Here is a 24,061-nt window from a genome sequence, read left to right as displayed (position 1 = left end):
ACTTCCTGGGAATGAGGAGAGGGCGTGGTGTGACTACGGGGTCGCGCAAGGGACATGCCAGGCTCCCGGGACTCGGCGGGTAGTTTGCAAGTAGCAGTGTATTTGTCGTGCCTGCTCCTCGGAGCCGGGAAAACGCTGGTAGCTCTCGCCAGGACACCAGAAGAGACTCCTGCGGCTCTCCGGCTGTCTCGGAACCGTAGGTCCACAAAAGACACGCTGGTTTCCCCGAGCAGGGATCGGCAGGCACTCATTACATGCTTTTTGAGTAGACAAGCGACCATGAGCGTGAATTCCACTGGAGAAGAAGGCCTACAGGGGAGGAGTGTTATTAAAAAAAACCGTCAAATTCAAGTATGAGTTGGGGAAGGCCTACGTAGCCTCACACCAGGAACTAAAATAGATAACATGGTGTATACTTGAAGGTGGACCCCGTAAACTATGAGTCCTGAAAGCAAAAAGGATTTTTTGGACGGAAGCCCGCCCCACACTCCACCCCGCGCTCCCAGTGTGTGCACACGAATACTCTCCACCCAGTTAAATCCCCCAAAGGTCCGCCTATTCTCCATCTGAGGCCCGACCACGGACCACTTAGAGCTTTTTTGCATTCTTCTTCCAGCCAAACTCCCACAGTAAGAATGTGGTTACAGGGGACGTTAACACAGCGATTCAAGACTTAAGACAAAGGTTCCTGGTGTCTTAACGGGATTCATACCATTGCCCCCTGGGAGGAGGCTGTCCCCTGCTTGCTGGTCAGAGGCACACTGCAGCCTGTGAACTTAGCCTATTCAGGAACTCTCCTGCAGGCACACCCTGTGCCCAGCCTACAGTGCCCAGGTCACACTTCTCCTGGAGGAGGCCTTGATATGCTGTTGCCTGTCTGTGAGACACAGCATGTCTAACGGCAGTGCAGACACAAACCAAGACGCTGAAGATAATGTGGCCAGACAGACTCTCTGGCTGTTTAAACGCTGTGGTTTGTGGGCCCTTGATTCTCCCCTTGCCAGTGCAGCAGAAGACCCTCGCAGGGGACAGAGACTTGAGTGGGAATTACACAATTGTGTAAAGTGGAGGCCGAGATTGAAGGTGAGGATGCACCATGGAGAGGAGCTAGAAGAGGAATAGTGCACCCACCCAATGAATGCCAACAACGTTTAGACATCCAGGATCTCTTGTAGCATTTGGAGGGGCAGATATTTCTGAGGACACCCAGTACAGAATCCAGTCAAGCATAGGAGCTCTGAGGAGTGCCTGTCTTGGAGGTTAGAAACCTTTGGGTAGAGGTGGGTGGGTGAGGGTTGGTACATTTTCATTCTCTGTGAGTGGCTGTGGAAGTGGTTGGATCCGTTAAACACCAAAGGATAATGATGGTAATAATACTGTCCCTCTGGCATTTGGTTCTGAATGTGCTCTCCAGCACTGACTGATGAACAAGGCTCACAGCAAGGTTCCTTGTCCAAGGAGATGCAGAAACCCCCAGCCCCCACATCCCACACTTGCACTAGGAGGCCCCAGTGTTCTGTTCTTCATGTGATTGACCTGAACGTGGGGCAAAAGAGTGGCTTCGCTTCCAGGGCAAAGGAGATGTGTCAGGCAGTCTGTGGGCCCTATTAGTATCTGAGCCAGGATGGCACTATGTCCAGGGTGTGTGTGCAGCCCTTTATGTCTCTCACCCCAGGACATCCTAATGTGGACCCTGGTGATCCCTGCTAGGCCACTTGAATCTGCTCTGCTCTGAGGAGACAGTACTTGCTTTATCCCTCAGCTCCTCCCTAACAGACTTTCTCCTTTGCCAGCTGTCAGCTAGCATATGGAGGTCACCAGTGCCTTGGCAGGCAGAAACTTCAGCCTGACCCCATCCTGTTTCCTGTTTAGAAAAATCTTTGGCTCTGACTCCTGTGGTCAGATCACTCACAACCACTAGAGGGCAGAGTTGGGTCCCATCCTCTCTGTCCCACCCAGACTTGGTTTCTCAGGGACCATCAAGCTGGCAGGGTCTTATTGAATGTCCAGGATGTACAGGAGTGAGCACTTATGCTGATTTTTCACAATATGGTCACAAACTTCCACCCTTTCTGGAGCCGGGCTTTCTCACTAGCAGACAGCTCATTTCATCTTGCAGCATGGCACAACTTTCTCAGGAGGATTCTCCCTTGAAGAAAAAGCATTAATAAGGAGAATCTCCAAACAGGACCATTTTAATAAGGTCGTCTGTTGCTATAACAAGAGTCAAGAATCAGTGTTGCTTCAGTTCGTTCATTCAGAGATGCCATCCATACTGTGAAGATGCTTGACTGTGGGTGTCTGAAATGAGGATGGGGGTGTCAGGAGGCCCAGACATGTCCATCAGAAGAGATTGCTCTCCCCTGTCTCCCTGAGCATCTATTCATCTATTGAGGGCCCTTCTGCCTTTTACAGTTCCCTGCACACTTCTGGTTCCTGTGACACTCCTATTCTCCGTGGTCTTCCAGTCATTAATTTCCATTCTTACCTTATTTTCACTCTAAGTTTTTTATTTATCCTCTAAACAAAACAAAACTCCTCTTTTCTATTTTGTCTTTATATAAAAATGCCAAATCGTGTTGTCTGCAAGTGTTTTCCTAAAACATTTTATCTCTGTCATCACACAGCTAGATCCTTCTTCCTATAGAGCTGAGATGGCCATAGCCTCTTGCCTCTGAGAAACTGCCTTTCTGGGGTTCTAGTTTTCCCAGGTACTCCAAGTCCCTCTTTTTCATCCACTGTTTTGAAGACCAATCACAGGAAATCATGAAGTGACAACTCTTGCATTGCTCTTCTTGGACACTAGAGGGCAGACAAAGATAAAGTTCCATAAGGTGCTAGATAGCCTCTGAGCACAGGAAGACAGCTACCTGATAGTTCTGCTGGAGCCTGAATTTACTGCTGGTTGCAAGGACATTTCAGCAGATGAACAGGGCACTTCACCAAGAGTGTTAGCAGGGGACTACTTCTTCTTCCTCCTCCTCTTCCTCCTCCTCCTCCTCCTCCTCCTCCTCCTCCTCCTCCTCCTCCTCCTCCTCCTCTTCTGCTTCTTCCTCTTCCTCTCCTTCTCCTCCTCCTTCCGCCCTTCCTCCTCCTCCTCCTCCTCCTCCTCCTCCTCCTCCTCCTCCTCCTCCTCCTCCTCCTCCTCCTTTTTTCCAGACAGGGTTTCTCTGTGTTGTTTTGTCCTGGAACTTGCTCTGTAGACCAGGCTGGCCTGGAACTCACACAGATCCGCCTGCTTCTGCCTCCCGTGTCCTGGGATCAAAGACATGTGCCACTACCACTGATCTGCATGGAATTTTTTAGATTTGGGTAATAGTCTTAATTTTGTAGAACTTTATTGTCAAATGATAAATATGCACTCAAATTCACTCATTTATTCCATAGCTTAGTATATTGGAATAGAATATGAGGCATGTAACCACACCCACTTCAGGTATACATATTTATTTTCTGACTAAACAACAAACATTTCTCTATGTTCCTTTTCATAAACCATGGACCAGAACCCTGTTCCCTGGCAACCAACTGACTTCTTTCTGGAGTTGAAGTTTGGAAATAGAATATAATTCAGAAACATCAGAGTCTTGTCTACCCTATCACAGAGAAGAATCATGTGTGAGAGGTTCTGTCACTGAGATAATGTCTTTGAGATTCAAATGGCATTTTCCTTTGATGGTGAGTGAACACACCACTTGTTGGAGCACATCTGAGTGACATTAGGTTTGGGCTACTTTAATCAAGCTGTCATGCTCTTGTTCAAACAAGACTTTGACTGGGCATGTTGGTACATGCCTTTAATCCCAGCACTCAGGAGGTAAAGGCAGGTGAATCGGTGAGTTTGGGCCAGCCTGGTCTATAATGTGAGTTCTCAGACAACCTGGGCTCTGTAGAGATAACCTGTCTCAAAACCAAACAAAATACAAGCAAACAAACAAAACCCATGACTTGATGTGATGCCATTCACTTGTTTCTTCAGGCTAAATTCCTGAAAGTAGAACTGTTGAGTCACAGAAGAAAGGTGTTGAACTTTCAGAGAAGATGTGAAGTTGCCATCCCCAATCACCATGTAATCATTTTCCTTCCATTCTAGCCATGTGTAGCTGTATCAGATGCTCAATGGCTTTGCCAACACTTTTGCTTATGGGTCATAATCTGGTTATAATGATTGGGTGTGTAGTGGTGTCTCATTTCAGACACTTCCCTGAGCTTTACTCCCTTCCCTCTACACACACACACACACACACACACACACACACACACACACACACACACACACACACTGACAATTTCCTCATATTCAGAACATGACTGATGAGACTCTCCAGTCCACATTTCCTATGGTCTTTCCATCATCAATGCAGAGCCTCTGAAGCCAGTGCAGTAAGTAGCAGAGTGCACGGGGACCCTCCTCCAGCTTGGTGCAGAAGCCCAGGATTCGGAAGATTACCATGCTGTCCAGTTAACTGAAGAAACTGGTCCTAGGACAGGGAGCTTGGAGGAGCTGAGGGCCTTCAGCCTCCATACTCCAGCTGTTCCTCAAACAGGGAATTGAGGGCAGAGAGAGCATTGCCTAGGCAGGAGCTGTGACCACAGAGTGTGCTGAGGAGGAGACAGCAAACTGAGAGCAGGGTGATAGGACAAGCCGTGGTTGTACCATACCAGGGAAATGACCAGAAAACTGCCATAGATTAAGTCTTTCTGTGTGGTTCTGTGGGTTCTGTAGACCTCTGGGGGACTGGAAAATGGAACCAAAGCCCGTTCTTAGGTGGCTCTAAAGTCTTTCTGAGATTGGACCTCATGACATTACATTTGGAAAATCAGGATGGGCTAGGTGGGAGCTCCTGATTGTGTCCTTTCAGATGTAGTCTGCCAAGGTTCACCATGTTTCTGAAACTCCTGCTCAATGGCCTGCATTTGGACTTTAATTCAGGCCCCAAGAGCCCAGACTGTCCTCAGTATTAGAGCCAGCAGGCTCCAGTGCATGTGGGTTAGCACCTGTGAACTGGAGAGAAGCTGGCCACCGGAGTAGCTACAGTAAAGAGGCCAAGTGACTATGGTATGGTGGCAGAGTTGCAGTGTGATTCATGAACAGTCAAGGCACAGCTGGGAGGGGCACATGAAGACCCTAAGATCAATGTAAGTGTTGAGGAACCCATAACTGGGACTCAGGAACTGTAAGTCTGAAAGCAGGGAGGTGTTCTCAGGGTGGTGGGTATGGGCATGCAGTTCCCCTTTACCCAGGTCACATTTCCTCAGTTCCATTCCATTCTCAATCTGTGACATCCTGAGAATGCATCTACTCAGAAAAGCCCCCAGCTTCTCCAGTTATAGCTTTCTGCTTCACCCTCTTTCCCCCAATATGTTTTGTAGTCCTGTGACTGCTTAATAAGTCTGATATGGGGACTCCAGATTGGGAAAGAGGGCTTCAGAGTCCCTGCTGTGCCTCCCAAGGGGACTAAAGGAAGAGCAGGAATGGGAGGCAGCTTTGCCTCACTTGCTGCTCATTGGTTCCCACCATGCAGCCCAGCCAGTAGAGTTCAAGGTCCTTGGCCTGGACTGCCCCGCCCTCTGTCCCCACTCAGACTATCTCCTTTGGTTCAAAGTTCCTGAAGGGGCAAGTGCATATATTTGTGACATTTACAGGAGGTTGATCACACACAGCAGCACAGACTCAGGACTGGGAGCTAAGCATGCCTTCAGACAGACTTCCTGGATGGCTGAATTCTCTGACTTGTGGGCTTCTGCTTGTCTTCTCTGTGCAGGGTGAGACTACCTAGGGAGGAATGGGGGACCCATGTCCAAGCTGCCAAAACTTGATAAGAGTTATATGCTGAGGTTGCAGGACTGAAAGTACCAGGGAGGAAGAGACCGTGGGAGGACATGGCAGTGTGGGAAATATGAATCTCCTAATTCCCTACAAAAGTCCAGAGTCTAGCCCCTCTACCAAACAAGGGGTCTGGGAGGACAGAGGACCTCCAATACTGAGAAGTTACCCCACCATGATGGGCTCTCAGTTGTGTTGGATATAAATGTCAAGGGATACAGGAACAGAGGGGACATTTCCTCTCTGTGTGTCTGAAACTGTAGCTGCTACTGACTTGGATAACAACAGCATAACTTCATGCTGCTGAAGAGTCCTCATGTGTCACTCTCAGAATAGAGACGTGCCATGGCACTCCTCAAATACCCTGCCCAAGGTACTGGCTGCCACTAAGGTATGCAGACAGTCCCAGTCCTACAACCTACAGTTGTACCTAGAAATCTGGGTTCCCTTCTCCATGTTCCTTACCTGGGTCTTGGTTTCTGGGGAAAGTAGCATGTCCTTTGGGAGAGTCAACAATTTTCAGGTCCTTATCAGAGCTGAGTCAGAGGGCACTGTGCTCAGGGTGTGTGTGCAACCCTTGATACCCCTTACAAATCCTCTTAGTGTGATTACTGGTGACCTCTAGACAGGCCTCTCCACTAAGGAGACTGCACTCACCTCAGCCTGGGACTCTTGCCTGTTGTTGCCAGGGTTCAGGGCATCACCATCACCTTCTAGACAGCAGGTTCTGCCAGACTCACTCATGGCTGTTATTTTATGTTGTTTGTTTGAATGTTTGGATTCAGAATCACCGACAACTATAAGAAGAAAAAGATTCATGTCCCATCCCCTCTATACCTCCCAGGCCTCTCTGATCCACAGGGACAGCAAATAGCAGAGTCTGACATGTAGTGCCCAGGATTACTCAAGAAGAAGAGCGTGATCTGGGTGTAGCCACACAGCTGCAAATTTAGCACCCAGGAGGTTGAGACAGGAGGATCTCCAACTACAAAACCAGTCTGGACTACTTAGCAAGAACTTGTGTCAAGAAAATAAAGAACAAACTAGCAAACAAACAAAAAACAAACAAACAAAGGAAAGCAGAAAATGAAATTTCTTCATCTGTGTTTGATATCACCTGTTGGTCATAAACTCTGTCCCTGTTCTGGGTTATGGCTTACAGCCTCTGGTGGGAAGGACAGTTTACCAGATTTCATGTGAACTTTATAGAGATCTTTTCTGTGAGGATGAAACATCGTGCATGCAGCTAGGCTACATGGGATAATGTTCAGCGTGACCGAATAGTCCCTCTACTGGCTCACATACAGTTGATGCAGAGGAGACTGTGTCATTGCCACATATATGGCTCAGGGCAGGAAGCTCATAGGGCTGAATGATGTCCTTGAGTCCCATGGTGCCTAGTTGAGTCTGGTGAATGGACTAGACCTGGAGGTACCTCAGTGAAGACTGTAAGAGGTAGGAAACATGTAAATCCTGTGTTTTCAGTCCAGGGTGTTTTGATGTGGCTGAGCAGAGGATAGAAAGGGCAGAGCAACAAAAGTGGCCTATTGGGCAGACTAACTGAGCTGTCACCTCTTTATTTACAGGCCAGGACTCATCCAGGCCCATCAGGAACACACACACTGGACAGGTGCAGGGTAGCCTTGTCCACTTGGAGGATATCAACACGGGAGTCCACACTTTCCTGGGAATTCCCTTTGCCAAGCCACCTGTAGGACCTCTGCGGTTTGCTCCTCCTAAGCCCCCTGAACCATGGAGTGGTGTGAGGGATGGAACTTCCCATCCTGCCATGTAAGCTCTTCTGGGGCCCAGTAGACTTCAGGCCCAGGAGTGGGCTAGTGATCTGATTATGGCCCAGACTGCAGTGGTTCCTACTTCTCAATCCCACATCCTGTTCCCCTTCTTCATGGAGTAGGGGGATTCCCACTTACATTTTATTAAGTGCCTGCTCAGATTCTGAATGGAACAACCAGTGCCAGGCTCAAGGTTCAGTGCTTTGCCCACACAAGGAGCTAGCCTTGAGTACTGCAGATGGGAGCACAGGCACATTTGTCTTGAGAGTCAGGTTATGTCATGTGTCTCTGACACTAGGGGAATGTCTCTGGGAGGAGATCAGACTCCATCACTTAACCAGAAGAACTCCTTTTTTATAGCAGAGACTGAAGAATCCTAAATAGTGAAGCAGTGGTCCCCAAAGGACAGTACCCTCCACAGTCACTGTGCCAACCCATATGAGCAGATGTCGATTGACAAGAACAAGTGCATATGCTAACAATGAGGAGGCCTGTGGGAGAGATGAGGAACCCTGAAAATGGAAATTTTAGATAAATGAGCTCCTACTACCTTGTGGGAAACTAATTGATACCCATTTATGCAATAGCACTGTAAGGACAACTCACCTTTTCAGGCCTTAATAGGGATAGGGAGAAGTGGTAAATATTTCAAAACCCATGGTCAAAGGGTGCCATGAAGACTCCTAGGACCCTCAATTTCCTGAACTCCCAATAAATAGAATAGGATGTGAGATCATCCAAATCTCTATCTGCATGCAGTTCTGGACTCCATCACAGCTTCCCCAGCGTGAGACCTTTATCTGTGAAGGAGTGACTTTATTTTATTTACTTATTATTTTATGGATATGGGTGTTTTGCTGCATGTATGTCTATGTTCCATATGCTTTCAGTGTCCCCAGATCTCCTGAGACTAGGGTACAGGGTTGTCAGCTGTCATGTCAGTGCTGGGGATCTAACCCAGGTCCTCTGGAAGAACAGCCAGGGCTAGTGACCACTGAGCCATCACTCCAGCCCCAATAGGGTCGTTAGAAAATGATGTCATATTCCCAGCAAGTAGTTTTCTAGGAGTAAATCTACCCTGTAGCTAAAGTTTTCCTGTTTCCACCCAGCTCCTGCAGCCGCTCAGACCCAAGTAAACACACAAAAACTTATATTACTTATAAACTGTATGGCTGTGGCAGGCTTCTTGCTAGCTAGATCTTATATCTTAAATTAACCCATTTCTATCCATCTATATCTTGCCACGTGGCTTATGGCTTACCGGTACTTTTACATCTTTCTTCCTCTGTGTCTGACTGGTGATTCCTGACTCAGCCTTTCACTTCCCCAAACCCTCCTCTCTTTTTGTCCTGCCTATTCTTCCTGCCTGGCCACTGGCCAATCAGCACTTCATTTATTACCCAATTAGAGCAACACATTAAACACAAAGAGCATCCCACAGCACTACCCAGTTTCTTGCTTTAACTACAGTTCAGTCCTTGGAATAGTTAATTGTTTATTATCATCAACAGGTGTCTACAGAATATCAGTGTATTGAGTGCATTAGCCCAGACCCCATTCACAAGCACCCCACCTCTTCTTTCTATGTCTGAAGACTGCCTGTACCTCAACATCTACTCACCTGTTCATGCTTCTGAGGACTCCAACCTCCCTGTGAGTATCAGGCCATGACTAACTAGAGGTGGAAGGACATTTCCTCTGAAGGAATATAGAGGGCTAAGATCATTCTGGGTTTGCTTCAGTAAAGACCCTGGCATTATGTTCAAGAATTCCTTCTTTCTCACAATAGACAGTTAACTCATGGGCTTAGGGACAGAAATCCCTGGAGGCACCGAGAAGTCAGAGTCTGTAACAATGTATTCAGGGCTTGTGCTCAGAAAACTCAATTAGATTTTCCTGAGATGAGCTTTGGATTATCCAAGTAATAAAAATTGACTCATCTGTTTGGCAAGTAAGATGGGGGTACTTGTTTTATTTCCATAAGTGACCATGAAAGACACATGTCTTTCCTTCTCTGAGGGTGTCCTAGAGAATCGGAGACAGATTTTGGTTCAGGTGACAGACAAAAGGTTGAGAATTTTTTCTTCCTTTTGGAATTTGGAGCTTTCACCAGATCATAACAGCTGGGACCTGTCTATGTGAGCAGTTTCAGAGAAAAAGCAATAGGTATTCTAGATGACAAGTGGCACTTGGGCTGGTAAGAGAGTGATCTATTATTATTATTATTATTATTATTATTATTATTATTTACCAGGTGATGGTATGGATCCATGGTGGAGGACTGGTTCTGGGCATGGCTTCTATGTATGATGGATCGAAGCTAGCAGCCATTGAGGACATAGTGGTGGTCACTATCCAGTACCGCCTGGGTATCCTGGGTTACTTCAGGTGAGCCCATGGCTGGGCAGGGAATTGGAAGCTGGGCAGAAACAGGACAGCCCTATGATTCCTTCCCCTGCCACTTCTCAGCACTGGGGATGAGCATGCCAGAGGCAACTGGGGCTACCTGGACCAAGTGGCCGCCCTGCGCTGGGTCCAGCAGAACATCGCCCACTTTGGAGGCAACCCTGACCAGGTCACTATTTTCGGCGAGTCAGCAGGTGGCGCAAGCGTGTCTTCACTTGTTTTGTCCCCAATGTCCAAAGGACTCTTCCACAGAGCCGTTATGCAGAGTGGAGTGGCCCTGCTGCCTGGTCTCGTCTCCCAGTCTGCTGAGGTGGTCTACACAGTGAGTTCCCTCAATTCTCCCCATCCTAGTCCTCTGTCCCAGCCCTCACTCTCAGAACTGCTGGTTCTGCCTGCTCTCTGAATGCAGTAAATATAGAGATACCTAGGACTTTCTTTTTCCTTCTTCCTTGCTGAAGGTTTCAAGGGTCAGACTGCATACACCTCTGCCTCACCTAGCTGAATATTTTCTCTGTCCCAAACAGTTGTACCTAGTATCTCGCATTGTGTCCAGATGCACTGCAGCAGGTGCATTAGCTCCCCTGTCTATCTCATATCAACACTGGGGAAGTGGGAACAATTGCATTCCTTCTGTAACCCACACACTTTACCCACTGTGATTTGTGGGGAATCCACACTAACTAGGATTATTAGGAAAACTTTCCCTGCTTGGAAGGATGAACAGGCTCCTGTTTGTGCTCTGTACAGATGGTGGCCAACCTCTCTGGATGTAATCAGATGGATTCAGAGTCCCTGGTGGGCTGTCTGAGAGGCAAGAGTGAAGAGGAGATTCTGGATATCACCAAGGTTTGATTGCATGGTGCTAGTGTCTTGGAAGGGGTCTGATAGGGAGTGAAACAGAAAGTCCTTTTTACTCGGAGATAATGTAGCTAATGTGCATATCTTGATGCCCTTGTAGCTGTCAATGCAAAATGGATACAAGTTCAACTAATCCAGGGATATGAATGGAAATCATGGGATTATTTGACATCAGAAAATATCTGGACCATGAATTTGATCCCTCACCTTGAATGCCCCTCAGGTCTTCAAGATCATCCCTGCTGTGGTGGATGGAGAGTTCTTTCCCAGGCATCCTGAGGAGCTGTTGGTCTCCGCTGATTTTAGACCTGTCCCCAGCATCATAGGTGTCAACAATGATGAGTATGGCTGGGACATCCCAACTGTGAGTCCAGATACAACTCCTTGATTAAGTGATTGGATGGGAGAGGGTGCTCAGAGCTCCACAGCCCCAACTACACCTTATTTGAAAAATCAACTTGAACTTTTCCATCCACCTCTCAGTACCTGTGCAACATTGATACTGGGGAAAAAGTGGACAGAGAGACCATTCAGGCTGTTCTACAGAGCACACCAACAAAACTGGTAAGACTCTTAATATTGTGGGCCAGTGACAGCGAGCTTCTAGTTATCTGCCATTGCCAAGAGCCACTTGAGCAAAGAATGGGGTATACTTCTGTTTTGTAATGGTGTCCCCCTTAATTTGTCCTTTACTCAATTACCTTCTCCCATCTCAGACCCCTCTCTCTTCACCTGAGGATACTGATGCCTGGTGCTGAAGTTTTCCTAACACATCTTTTCTGGATCCCTCTGAACTAGATGATGCCTCCTGATTCTGCTGACATTCTGGTAGAGGAGTATTTGGGAGACACTGAAGACCCTGAGATTCTCCTAGCACAGTTCAAGGAGATGATGGAAGACTCCGTATTTGTGGCCCCTGCCTTGCAAGTAGCACATGCTCAGAGTGAATACATCTATAAATATGACTCTGGGTTGGCACTCTAGCTAGTGGAAGAATACTTATTTCTTATGCATAATGCCACATGGTTAATCTACTGTAGTGTCACAAAGAAAAAGAGGCCTGATTCCAAGGAGAGGTCTCAGAGCTGTGGGTCCAAGGACATCCCTCTGGTGTCTTTATTTGTTCTTTGGTCCCAGGCTTCTGAGGACTCAGTAAATCCTCATGTCTAGTGTAAGAACATGATACCTTTACCAGGCACAATGAGGAAAGTGAGGTTATGATGCGCTAGAACTTCCTCTAACTACTCAAGGTCATGATTTAACCAAGGCCTTTCCAAAGGCTCATGGTTTAGCCTTGTAGTCCACACTCCGATAAACTCCCAGCCATTGTGACAACTTTAGATCAAGGCATCTTACATAAAGGATGAGAGAGGATAGGTCCAGGAAAGAGACTACTACGTCACGATGTGTCTACACTTCTAGGTCCTCTTGCCCCTGTCTACTTCTACGAGTTCCAACACTCACCCAGCTTCTTCAAAGATGTCAGACCATCTCATGTGAAGGCTGACCATGGTGATGAGGTTTTCTTTGTCTTTGGATCCTCCTACTGGGGCAGCAAATGTGAGTTTTCCCTTTTTTCCATTAGTAGGATGGGGATCCAGGTGAGTACAGAAGAATGACTGAGCTCACTCTCCAAGTGAAGAAACTGAGGGTCTTGGAGAGCCTATCACAGCCATCTTATAGCTCTAAATGCTGTACTAGGATTATAATCTGAATCCTTTACAATTCAGACTTTACTTTCTGTCCCTGTCCCCACCCTTATCATGGTGTCAGGCCTGTCATCAGAGATGGACAATTTATGCCATGATGTTTCCTTAAATGACTATGCAAGAGCAAAGAAAGAGCCTCTGGACTGAGAATAAGCTGAGGTAGAGGGGGTGGGTTCAGTTAGAGGCTGGGGCAAGTAAGGGGAGTGTTAGAAATGGAAGAACCTGAATCCCAGCAGATGGGGAACATGCACACTGCAGTTAGGCTGTAGTTGGGATTGTGGATGTGGCAGGTGTATGGGGCGACTAGGACTTGAACATTTCTTTTCCTCATGGCTGCAGTTGACTTCACTGAGGAGGAGGAGCTGCTGAGCAGGAAGATAATGAAGTACTGGGCCAACTTTGCAAGACATGGGTGAGAAGACACACCCCCTGAATCTCTCAGGGCCTTCTCCTCTTTGTGGTAGCCTCAGGAGCAGTATAGATCCTTTATCACATGACAGGTTATTCTTCAGGGGGAGGTTCCTCTCACACAGTGGTCCCATATGAGTGTCAGTCAATAGTCATATCCCTGTGACTTGGTGTGTGTGGCTAAACTGCTCTAGTTTTATATACATGAGCCCGTTATAGAAAGAAAGGAAAAAAATCCCAGATGGTCTTGCCCCTAATGGAGTGACACTACTGGGAGTTTCTTTTTTGCCTCTATCCTGAGACCATCCTTCTGTTTCCTTAAATTCTGGCCTGTTTCATACACCATATTGACCCAAAGTAGGGGATCAAGTCTGTTCACAGCATAACTCATAGTGATCCTCACCGCACCCTAACATGGGGGTGTGTCCACAGGAACCCCAACAGCATGGACCTGCCCCACTGGCCTGTGTTTACCCAGGATGAGCAGTACCTGCAGCTGGACATCCAGACTACTGTGGGCTATGCTCTGAAGGCCAGCAGGATGCAGTTCTGGACCAAGACTCTGCCTCAGAAGATCCAGCAGCTGAAGGATGTTGAGAACAAGCACGCAGAGCTATAGCATGTTATGCACCATAGTGGAGTGTCCTGAGTAGAAGTGGAGTCAACCTGAGGTGCCCCCACACTCAGAAGAGAGGGCTGACTCCATCCTTCATGTGTCCATGCATCCCCTCTTCATGTGTCTGTTCAGCTCACACTTAAGTGTGTCACTGGTACCCTGTTTGTCTGGGTCCTGTCTTGTTTCATGTGTTCAATAAATTCCCCATGACAGTGTGTTTGTGTGAGCCCCAGCGGATGCCAACATTGCTTTGTGTCCTAGTGGACCTGCATCTCTTCCTCTCTTCTTTACCTCATCTTCTCCCAACCCTCGTTCTCCTCTTCCCAAATCCTACATTTCTTCAAATGAAACAAAAGCTTTGGATGATTTTGAACACATCAGGTGTGTGTGGGTACACAGGTAAAACCCTGTGTACATCTCACAGGAAATCCCTATCTGTAGCTGGAGTTTTCTCTCTGGGTCCCGCCAAGCCCCGGCAGTTCGTCCGACAGCCCACTTATAAAATAAACACACAGACGCTTATATTATTTACAAACTTTATGGCCGTGGCAGGCTTCTTGTTGACTGTTCTTATATCTTAAATTAACCCATTTCTATTAATCTATAAGTTGCCGCGTGGCCTGTGTCTTACTGGTATCTTAACATTTGCTTCTCATTGTGGTGGCTGGCAGCGTCTCTCTGCCTCAGCCTTTCACTTTCCAGAATTCTCCTCTCTCCTTGTCCTGCCTATACTTCCTGCCTGGCTACTGGCCAATCAGTGTTTTATTTATTAACCAATCAGAGCAACACATTTAACATACAGAACATCTCACAGCACTTATCCATTATCTATGAGTTGATTATAACCTGGTTAGTAACAGCACTGGTTGGTGTCTTAGGATATTCAAGATGCCATGAGAAAATCATAATAAGCTGCAAGCTGAGTGTTGTGACAGATGTGTGGCCCCACTACCAGCAAGACTGAGGTGGAGGATCTAATGAACTCAGAAATGCAAAGGTAACTCATTCTAAATATTGACACTATATGTAAATATATAATAACTATACAGATGAGTATGTATATCACTATGTATTTAAGTATGTATCATAAACAGTATGGCTTATAAACAATAGAAATTGGTTTCTAGATTTGGTAATCATGAAGTTCAGGGTTAGAAAGCCATTAGATTTGGCATATGGAGAGGGGTAACTCTCTGACTCAAAGTTTGCCCCTTATGTCCTCCTTGAGTAAAATAGACAAACAATGGTGTTAATAGCCTGGCCATTACCTAGTGGATCCAATCTTATAATCATGACATTGGATATCAGGCTACAACATACAAGTCTGAGCCACAAAACCTTTCAGAATATAGCATTAATGTCCTCACATCAGCCAGCAAGTTTGCCAACAACTGAAAACCTCATTGTCTGTTGTCTCCATAATTTGTCACAAATGATCGATGCTGTAACAATTCAATTTATTTTTGTCCTCAAATGGGGAAAGGAACTTTTTTTTTCAAGTGAGATACATGTCTTGGCATGTTCATTTGTGTTTTGATCCTGGGAAAGTGTGTGTGTGTGTGTGACAAGAAGAACCACTTTAGTTCCTTGCTGTCTGCTTCCATCAAGGTTTATTTTTATTCCAAGGGCTCTACAAATGTGATGAGACCCTATTTGCATGATCACAGCATAGATCTGTGAAGATGTTTGACTGTGGGTTGTGTAGTGGGGTATGAACTGTTCAGCAGAAAAAATGGTCTGCCTGATCACTGCATGGAGGGCCCTTTGGCCTTTCTCAGTTCCAGGCTACTTCTTGCTTTCTTCTGGAACTCAAATTCTCTTTGGTCCTCTAGATCATTATTATTTTTTCTTTTTTTTTGTGGGTTTTAAAAATATTTATCTATTTATTTATTTATTTGTTTGTTTGTTTGTTTTTTCCGAGACAGGGTTTCTCTGTATAGTTTTGGTGCCTGTCCTGGATCTTGTTCTGTAGACCAGGCTGGCCTCAAACTCATAGAGATCCACCTGGCTCTGCCTCCCGAGCGCTGGGATTAAAGTTGCGTGCCATCACTGCCCAGTTTGTGTGTTTTTTAAAAATGTTTCTTTTTTACTTAAGAAATTTTAAAAATTCATTTTACAGACCAATCACAGTTTCCCCTCTCATCCTTCCTCCCACTCCCCTATGGCTTTCCCTCACCCAACCCACTCCCTATCTCTCCTCCAAAAAGGTAAGGCTTCCTGTGGGGAGTCAGCAAAGCCTGGTACATTCAGTTGAGGCAGGATCAAGCTCCTTTCCCCTGAATCAAGGCTGTGCAAGGTGTCCTACCATAGGTAATGAGCTCCAAAAAGCTCATACACCAGGGATGGATCCTGTTCCCAGTGCCAGGGTCCCTCAAACAGACCAAACTACACAACTGTCTCCCTCATGCAAAGGGCCTACCTGGGCCCATGCTGGTTCCACAGCTGTTGGTCTAGAGTTTGTGAATTCCTACGAGATTGGTTCAGTAGGCTCTGGAGATTTTGCAATTATGATCTTGACACCTGTCACCCCCCCTGTTCATATAATCCCTCTTTCTTCTCTTCAGCTGGACTCCTGGAGTTCAGCCTGGTGCTTGGCTGTGGCTCTCTGCATCTGATTCCATCACTGGATGAAGGCTCTATGATGACAGTTCAGGTATTCACCTATCTGGTAACCAGGGTAGGCCAGCTCAGGTACCCTCTCTATATTGCCAGTAGTCTAAGCTGGGGTCATTCTTGTGGATTCCTGGGAACTACTCTAGCACCAGGTTTGACTCTATCCCAATGATGTCTCCTTCTATCAAGAAATCTCTCTCATTGCTCTCCCACTCCATCTCTCCCCCAGCTTGACCATCTTGTTCCCTTAATTTCTCATCCCCCATCCTCTCCCCTCTTTTCCCCCTGTCACCCCCAGTTTACTCATGGAGATCTCACCTTATTTCCCCTTCCCAAAGTGATCCATGCATCCTTCTTAGGGTCCTCCTTGTTAGCTAGCATCTCTGGAGCTGTGGGTTGTAGTCTGGTTATCCTTTGCTTTACATCTAGTATCCACTTATGAGCGAGTACATACCATGTTTGTCTTTCTGATTTTGAGTTACCTCACTCAGGATGATATTTTCTAGTTCCATCTATTTGCCTGCAAATTTTATGATGTCTGTTGCTATAAGAAGGGTCAAGCATCAGTGATGCTTCAGTAAGTTACATGGACAGAGATGCCATCCATACTGTGAAGATGTTTGACTGTGGGTGTCTGAAATGAGGATGGAGATTTCAGGAGGCCCAGACATGTCCATCAGAAGAGATTGCTTTCCTCTGTCTCCCTGAGCATCTATTCATCTATTGAGGGCCCTTCTGCCTTTTACAGTTCCCTGCACACTTCTGGTTCCTGTGACACTCTATTCTCTGTGGTCTTCCCATCCTTAATTTCCATTCTTACCTTATTTTCACTTTAAGTTTTTTATTTATCCTCTAAACAAAACAAAACTTCCCACTTCAATTTTGTCTTTATATAAAAGTGCCAAATCATGTTGTCTGCAAGTGTTTTCCTAAAACATTTTATCTCTGTCATCACACAGATTGTTCCTCTTCCTATAGAGCTGAGATGGCCATAGCCTCTTGCCTCTGAGAAACTGCCTTTCTGGGGTTCTAGTTTTCCCAGGTACTCCAAGTCCCTCTTTTTCATCCACTGTTTTGAAGACCAATCACAGGAAATCATGAAGTGACAACTCTTGCATTGCTCTCCTTGGACACTAGAGGGCAGACAAAGATAAAGTTCCATAAGGTGCTAGATGATCTCTGAGCACAGGAAGACAACTGCCTGATAGATCTGCTGGAGCCTGAATTTACTGCTGGTTGCAAGGACATTTCAGCAGATGAACAGGGCACTTCACTAAGAGTGTTAGCTGCCAACATCATCATCATCATCATCATCATCATCATCATCATCATCAGTTAGAAATATACATATAGCAGAGAGGAAAACTAAAACCATATGTGGCTAACATAGCTATGAACCTGTGGGGTCGAGACTTGTTGCAACAACGGAATACTCAGATTAACATCCCTCCAGTCTCAGAAACAAATCATAAACTAGTACATGTTTCTGAGAGAAATATTAGAAGATATTATTCTAAAGAGTGGTCACCAGCCATCCATGTTATACAAGAACAGGGCACAACAACTGATGATCTTCCAAAACCACCAACAACTCTACCTTTAAAATGGTCAACAGACAAGCCTGTATGGGTTCAGCAATGGCCTTTAACAACAGAGAAACTCCAGGCTTTAGAAGAGCTGGTAGAAGAACAGTTAAATGCTCAGCATATTGAAGAATCAATCAGCCCTTGGAATTTTCCTGTATTTGTTATTAAAAAGAAATCTGGTAAATGAAGAATGGTAACAGACCTTAGAACAATTAACAAAGTAATTCAGTCAATGGGCTCTCTAAAATCTGGAATTCCTTTGCCTACTCTGTTACCAAAAGGATGGCCTCTCATAGTTATTGATTTAAAAGACTGTTTCTTTCTTTCTTTCTTTTTTTTTTTGGTTTTTTGAGACAGAGTTTCTCTGTGTAGCTTTGCGTCTTTCCTGGATCTCACTCTGTAGACCAGGCTGGCCTCGAACTCGCAGAGATCCACCTGCCTCTGCCTCCCAAGTGCTGGGATTAAAGGCATGTGCCACCACCGCCTGGCAAGACTGTTTCTTTTCAATACCCTTACAAGAAAATGACAGAGAAAGATTTGCTTTCACAGTGCCTACTTATAATAATTCTCAACTGGTTAAAAGATTTCAATGGAGGGTCCTCCCACAGGGAATGTTGAATAGCCCAACTCTGTGCCAATATTTTGTACAACAGCCATTGGAAGTGGTACGTAAAAAATTTCCTAAATCTATACTTTATCATTATATGGATGATACTTTACTAGCTGACTCAAATGCAGATACTTTAGAAAGAATGTTTGAAGAAGTAAAGAAAATTTTGCCTTGCTAGGGATTACAAATTGCTCCTGAAAAGATACAAAGAGGAGATTCTATTAATTATTTAGGATATAAAATAGAGCTACAAAAAATTAGACCCCAAAAGGTGCAAATTAGGAGAGATAGACTACAGACTCTTAATGACTTTCAAAGATTATTTGGAGACATTTCTCATCTAAGAACTATTGTTGGGGTAAAAAATGATGAACTGAATAATTTGTTTAAAATCTTAGAAGGTGACAAGGACTTAAATAGTCCAAGAGAATTATCACCTGAAGCTGAGAAAGAATTGGCCTTGGTAGAAAAGAAAGTACATGATGGGCACGTGGATCATATTGATCCAAAGCTGGATTGCATTTTGGTTATTTTACCTTCTAGACATTCTCCTACAGGAATATTAATGCAGAGGGAAGATATTATATTGGAATGATATTTTTACCAAATAAACCAAATAAAAAATTAAAAACTGATGTGGAAAAAATCTCTGACTTGATTTGGAAAGGAAAATTGAGACTTCGTCAAATAGCAGGAATAGACCCAGCAGAAATTGTCATACCTTTAACTAAGGAGGACATTGAAAAATTATGGACAGAAAGTGAACCTTGGCAAAAACCTTGCAGTAATTTTTTGGGAGAAATTAACAGCAAATATCCCAGAAGTGATAGAATTGATCTTATAAAGAGAGCTGATTGGATCTTGCCTCGAATTGTATGGGAAAAACCCATATCTGGAGTTTGTACATTTTATACAGATGCCAACAAACAAGGAAAGGCAGGTTACAAATCAGAAAATTGAAGTAAAGTGGTTCAAAGTCCTAATAATTCAGTTCAAAAATCAGAATTGTATGCTATTCTGTTGGTATTAATGGATTTTTCAGAACCTCTCAACGTAATAACTGACTCTCAGTATACTGAAAGAGTAGTATTACATATTGAGACTGCATAATTTATCCCTGATGCTTCAGAATTAACTTCACTATTTATTCAATTACAAGGTACAATCAGGAAAAGGAGTCATCCTTTATATATAACTCACATTCGATCCCATACTGGTCTGCCAGGCCCTCTAGCACAAGGCAATGATGAGATTGATAAATTATTGATAGGAAATGTGCTGGAGGCCTCAGAATTTCATAAAAAAATCATGTCAATAGTAAAGGTTTAAAAAAGGATTTTTCCATAACCTGGCAACAAGCCAAAGAAATAGTAAAGAAGTGTCCTACTTGTTCCTTCCACAATCAAACGCAATTACCAGCAGGATGTAACCCAAAGGGTACTCAGAGGAATGAAATCTGGCAGATGGACGTGTTTCACTTTGCAGAATTTGGAAAATTGAAATATGTACATCATACCATCGATACTTATTCAGGATTTCAATGGGCAACTGCTTTGAGTTCTGAAAAAGCTGATTCTGTAATCACTCATTTGCTAGAAGTTATGGCCAACATGGGTATACCTGCACAAATCAAAACTGACAATGCTCCGTCATATGTCTCTGTTAAAATGAAACAGTTTTTTGCTTATTACAATATAAAGCATATTACAGGTATACCACATAATCCTATAGGTCAAGCAGTTATAGAAAGATCAAACAGAACTCTAAAGGATATGCTAAATAAACAGAGCGGGGTAACAAAAACCCCCAGAAATAGACTACATAATGCTCTATTAACTTTGAATTTTCTCAATGCCAATGAGAAAGGAACAACAGCTGCAGAGAGACATTGGATAATAGGAAAAACTACAGAATTAAATCAGCCTATATACTTTAAGGATGTGCTGACCTCAGAATGGAAACCAGGGTATGTGTTACATTGAGGACGAGGTTTTGCTTTTGTTTCTACAGAAGAAGATAAGCTGTGGGTACCATCAAAATTGATAAAGGTTCGATTTGAACAAGAGAAACCTCTTAATTAGAGGAGGTGAAAGTTCATCAACCAGCATGAACATCCAATTTAAACTAACTTACACCAGTAACACATGCCTTTTCATTTAATCAGATAATAACTTGCCAAAAAGGAACATCCCCAAAAAACCTTGGGGAACGGTTTTTGTTTTTGTCTTTTAGGAGAATGAAGGTTAAGGAATCTGAAGAGCACTGGACAAATGAGACAACTGAAGAAAAGGGACAAATCATCTATCCCAGGAAACAGAGTGAAATGGCATATGGGTATATCATCTAAAAAATTTTATGTCTTCCTAAATGTATGTTTCTGCTTTTCTCTAAAGATTTAACACTATTGGTCTTCTAATAGTCCCAGTTCAATTAAAATTTAAAGCTGACTTTGGAGTTGGAGAATGGCTCTCTCCTTCTTTAAACTCAAGCATGTTGTTAAAAGGAAAATGCAAACTCCTTGTATCATGCCAGAAGAAAAGAGCCATCTTCTGCTATGGGACAGGAGAAAAGCCAAATTAATTAAGGGACTATTCTATTACTAATCTCAACTCTTTGATTCTATTCTGATTCTTTAAACTTTCCTTAGAGTATGAATTTTATATCAAAATTTACAAGATTTATATATATATATATATATATATATATTAAACTTTGTTAAGATATGGTCATATAGAGTACTAATAATTCTAGAAAGAAAAAAGGCTTCAATTAGCTGCATATATATGTCTTTGTGTTCAAGTCTCTTATCAGTTTTCTGCAGGAAATCACGGCCAGGCCTAACATCCACTGAAGTCTCCAGGAAGAAGATGGGGCCCCACAACAACAACAATTCCACATGGACAATAATAACATCACTAATCTGACAAACATCATCTATAGATCAGCTTTGAACTACAAAGTGCTCAGAGCAATTTTGAGAGGGCTAGCTGAAATGATGGAGTCTCAAAGACTACTTGAATAAGGATTTGAGATAAACCCTGAACTTTGGCATTATACACAGACTGGATAATGAAGGATATAGTACCTTTCCTAGAATTTGACAATTAACCTGAAATTTTTCTTTTCAGGATAAAGATACCTTTGCCCACACCCAGCAGGAAGCAATTTTAAGAATACGACGCCCACATTCCCAAAGAGGTGGTGTGGAGCGGGTGGTTTTTTTGGTCTTTTGATGGGTTTTGGGTCTGGGATAATTTTCATTGATTAGGGGGGTTGGTTACAAGTTGTTGTCAAGGGTTAGGAAAAGGGCTAAGCAAAAGAGATTACATTTAAGGTTCATGTTTAAAAAAGAAAAGAAAAAGACAATTACTAGTTTTAAATACTTCACATTGGATTGGATTGTTTTATATTGTATACAATATATATATATATATATATTGAAATTGATATTGTTAGAAAATGCTATATGTATAATTCTAACTGTATTTATACCGCTCATTTAACAATGTAATACAATTTTCTGATCCTTTCTGTTATTATTACCAACTATTAGGATATAAAGAAATGAAAGTTAGTAGCTAGAGATTATAATAGAACTTGTAGTCATATTAGGTATGTTTTCAAGATTGAGCAGAGCAGATATATTTTAGATAGACAGGTCATCTTCAAACCCTTCAGAGATCTACAGAATATGGCATTTAAAATGTTTTAATAACTTAGAAATTTTTCTTTTTTGTTATGACTATGAGATATGCTCCTGGCAGTCCAATCTACTTCAGAGAAAATATGGGCATTGAAAAAACTGCAATTGGAGTTAACTTTCATTGTGGCAAAAGTTAGCCATTGGACAACAAAGTATCCTTGAATCAACTGCTGACAAACAGGACAGACAGGACACGAAACAAAGGACTACTGATTCTTGCCAAAACAAGTGTGGTTATGGCTTTATTAAAAGGCATCTTCTGAGGCCAGGACAATATGGCACCATCCCTGAAGTGGCCTTCACAATCCGGAAAAGGTACAGTGCCCTTTTCTTCGAAGGCAGCTGAACAGGCAGTGGGCCAATGGTTTCTGATGTGCAATGGAACAGCAGCTGAAACAGTTATTCTTGAGTTATTCTTGAAGAGTAATTAAGCTCACGCCTCTTAATAGTAGAATGGTATTTAATAGAGGGATGTGGAGAAGAATGGGATGCTGAGATGAAGCCACATACACACATAGCCAAGAAGAATGGACAGCTGAATTCAAAAAACATCAACAATTTCCAGAATTTAAAATCCTGAATCATGACATGACACTAGTGGAATTCAGGTGTTTCTGGTATATAGACTGCTCTCACCCAATGTGAGGTTGAACTGTTGACCTTGTGTACATCCTACCTCACAAATGAGTCTGTCAGATACGCTAAGCCTATAGGCTGAAGATGATGCCCCAACACTGCGGAGAAACCTCAGCTGACTGTCCAAGCAGCTGGCTGTTTCTGTCAATTCACAATTTTTTGGAAGTTGCTTGCATGTACTTCCTGTTTTTATTTTTGTTAGCTAATATTATTTCCTTCTTGGGTCTCTGAGGGAGTTGAAGATTAGTTAGTTATAGTTGAAGATTAATTAGGATAGAAAGTGAATTAGATACAATAGGATATATAATGGAATTATTTTCTCTGAATTTGTCAAATACAAATGGACTAGACATTGTTTAGGTATTTATTACTTCTATATATTGTATATAGTTATTGTACTTTTGTATATAGTTTTCTTATGTTAGTTATAAGCTTTTTCCTTTTTTCTTTTTATTAAAATAGAAAAGGGGAAATATGGTGATATTTTATTTGTACTAAAATGTTATTTGTATGTTAATAAATAAAGTTCCCCGGGGGTCAGAGCTATTAGCAAGCCATAGGAAAGCCAGGCGGTGGTGGCACATGCTTTTAATCCCAGCACTTGGTTGGCAGAGCTAGGTAAGTCTCTGTGTGTTCAGGGATACAGCCAGCATTGGATACACATGCCTTTAATCTTAATACCAACCATAGAAGACCTGGAGGTCTGTACAGACAGGCAGTGAAGAGGCGATCATGTGGTTGGGTTTACAACCAATGAGAAGGCAGAACAGAAAGTCTAGATAAAGACTTTAACACAGGAAGTAGCTCTCTTTTGGAGAGGTAGGACTACCGCAGGAGGAAGGGTAAGATTTTAGCTCTTAGCTCTGACCTCTTAGCTTTCTTCTTTGCATTGGTTCTGTGTTTCTTATTTAATAAGACGGTTGGTTACATCTACAATCTTCTTCTTCTTCTTCTTCCTTCTTCTTCTTCTTCTTCTTCTTCTTCTTCTTCTTCTTCTTCTTCTTCTTCTTCTTCTTCTTCTTCTTCTTCTTCTTCCTCTTCCTCTTCCTCTTCCTCTTCCTCTTCCTCTTCCTCTTCCTCTTCTTCTTCCTCTCCTTCTCCTCCAGGAACAATTCCTCCTTCTCAACCTCCTCCTCTCCTCCCCCTCCCCCTCCTCCTTTCCAGAAGGGTTTCTCTGTGTAATTTTGAAGCCTGTCCTGGAACTCTCTCTGTAGATCAGGCTGGCCTCGAAGTCACAGAGATCCACCTGCCTCTGCCTCCCGAGTGCTGGAATCAAAGACATGTGCCACCACCACC

At 43.7% G+C, this 24,061-nt stretch overlaps 1 protein-coding gene across 6 annotated transcripts; it reads left to right on the top strand.

The window, feature by feature from the left end:
• The first annotated feature begins 42 nt into the window (after positions 1 to 42).
• On the top strand, positions 43 to 23,654 carry LOC128103439 (acylcarnitine hydrolase-like). 6 transcript variants are annotated; one of them, XR_008215691.1, is made up of 13 exons: positions 43 to 1,259; positions 7,414 to 7,618; positions 9,132 to 9,273; positions 9,875 to 10,008; positions 10,090 to 10,348; positions 10,774 to 10,872; positions 11,108 to 11,248; positions 11,368 to 11,448; positions 11,683 to 11,827; positions 12,307 to 12,444; positions 12,933 to 13,005; positions 13,434 to 13,672; positions 14,496 to 23,654. XR_008215691.1 is itself a non-coding variant. In XM_052727843.1 (13 exons), the coding sequence occupies exons 2-13, from the start codon at positions 3,660 to 3,662 to the stop codon at positions 13,618 to 13,620; spliced, it is 1,623 nt and encodes a 540-aa protein (XP_052583803.1). In that variant the 5' UTR covers positions 1,146 to 1,259; positions 3,507 to 3,659; the 3' UTR covers positions 13,621 to 14,157. The 6 variants fall into 6 exon arrangements, 5 of the variants coding, with proteins under 5 accessions (XP_052583802.1, XP_052583803.1, XP_052583805.1 ...); XM_052727843.1 differs by lacking the exon at positions 14,496 to 23,654 and adding an exon at positions 3,507 to 3,678 and having other exon boundaries at positions 1,146 to 1,259; positions 13,434 to 14,157; XM_052727842.1 differs by lacking the exon at positions 14,496 to 23,654 and having other exon boundaries at positions 44 to 1,259; positions 13,434 to 14,157.
• Positions 23,655 to 24,061: the final 407 nt, after the last annotated feature.

The sequence above is a fragment of the Peromyscus californicus genome, unplaced genomic scaffold, assembly GCF_007827085.1.
Source record: "Peromyscus californicus insignis strain IS unplaced genomic scaffold, ASM782708v3 Scaffold_8__1_contigs__length_139910024, whole genome shotgun sequence".
Lineage (NCBI taxonomy): Eukaryota > Metazoa > Chordata > Mammalia > Rodentia > Cricetidae > Peromyscus > Peromyscus californicus.
The sequence above is the reverse complement of the archived record's forward strand: the minus strand, read 5'-3'. Positions and strand labels throughout refer to the sequence as shown.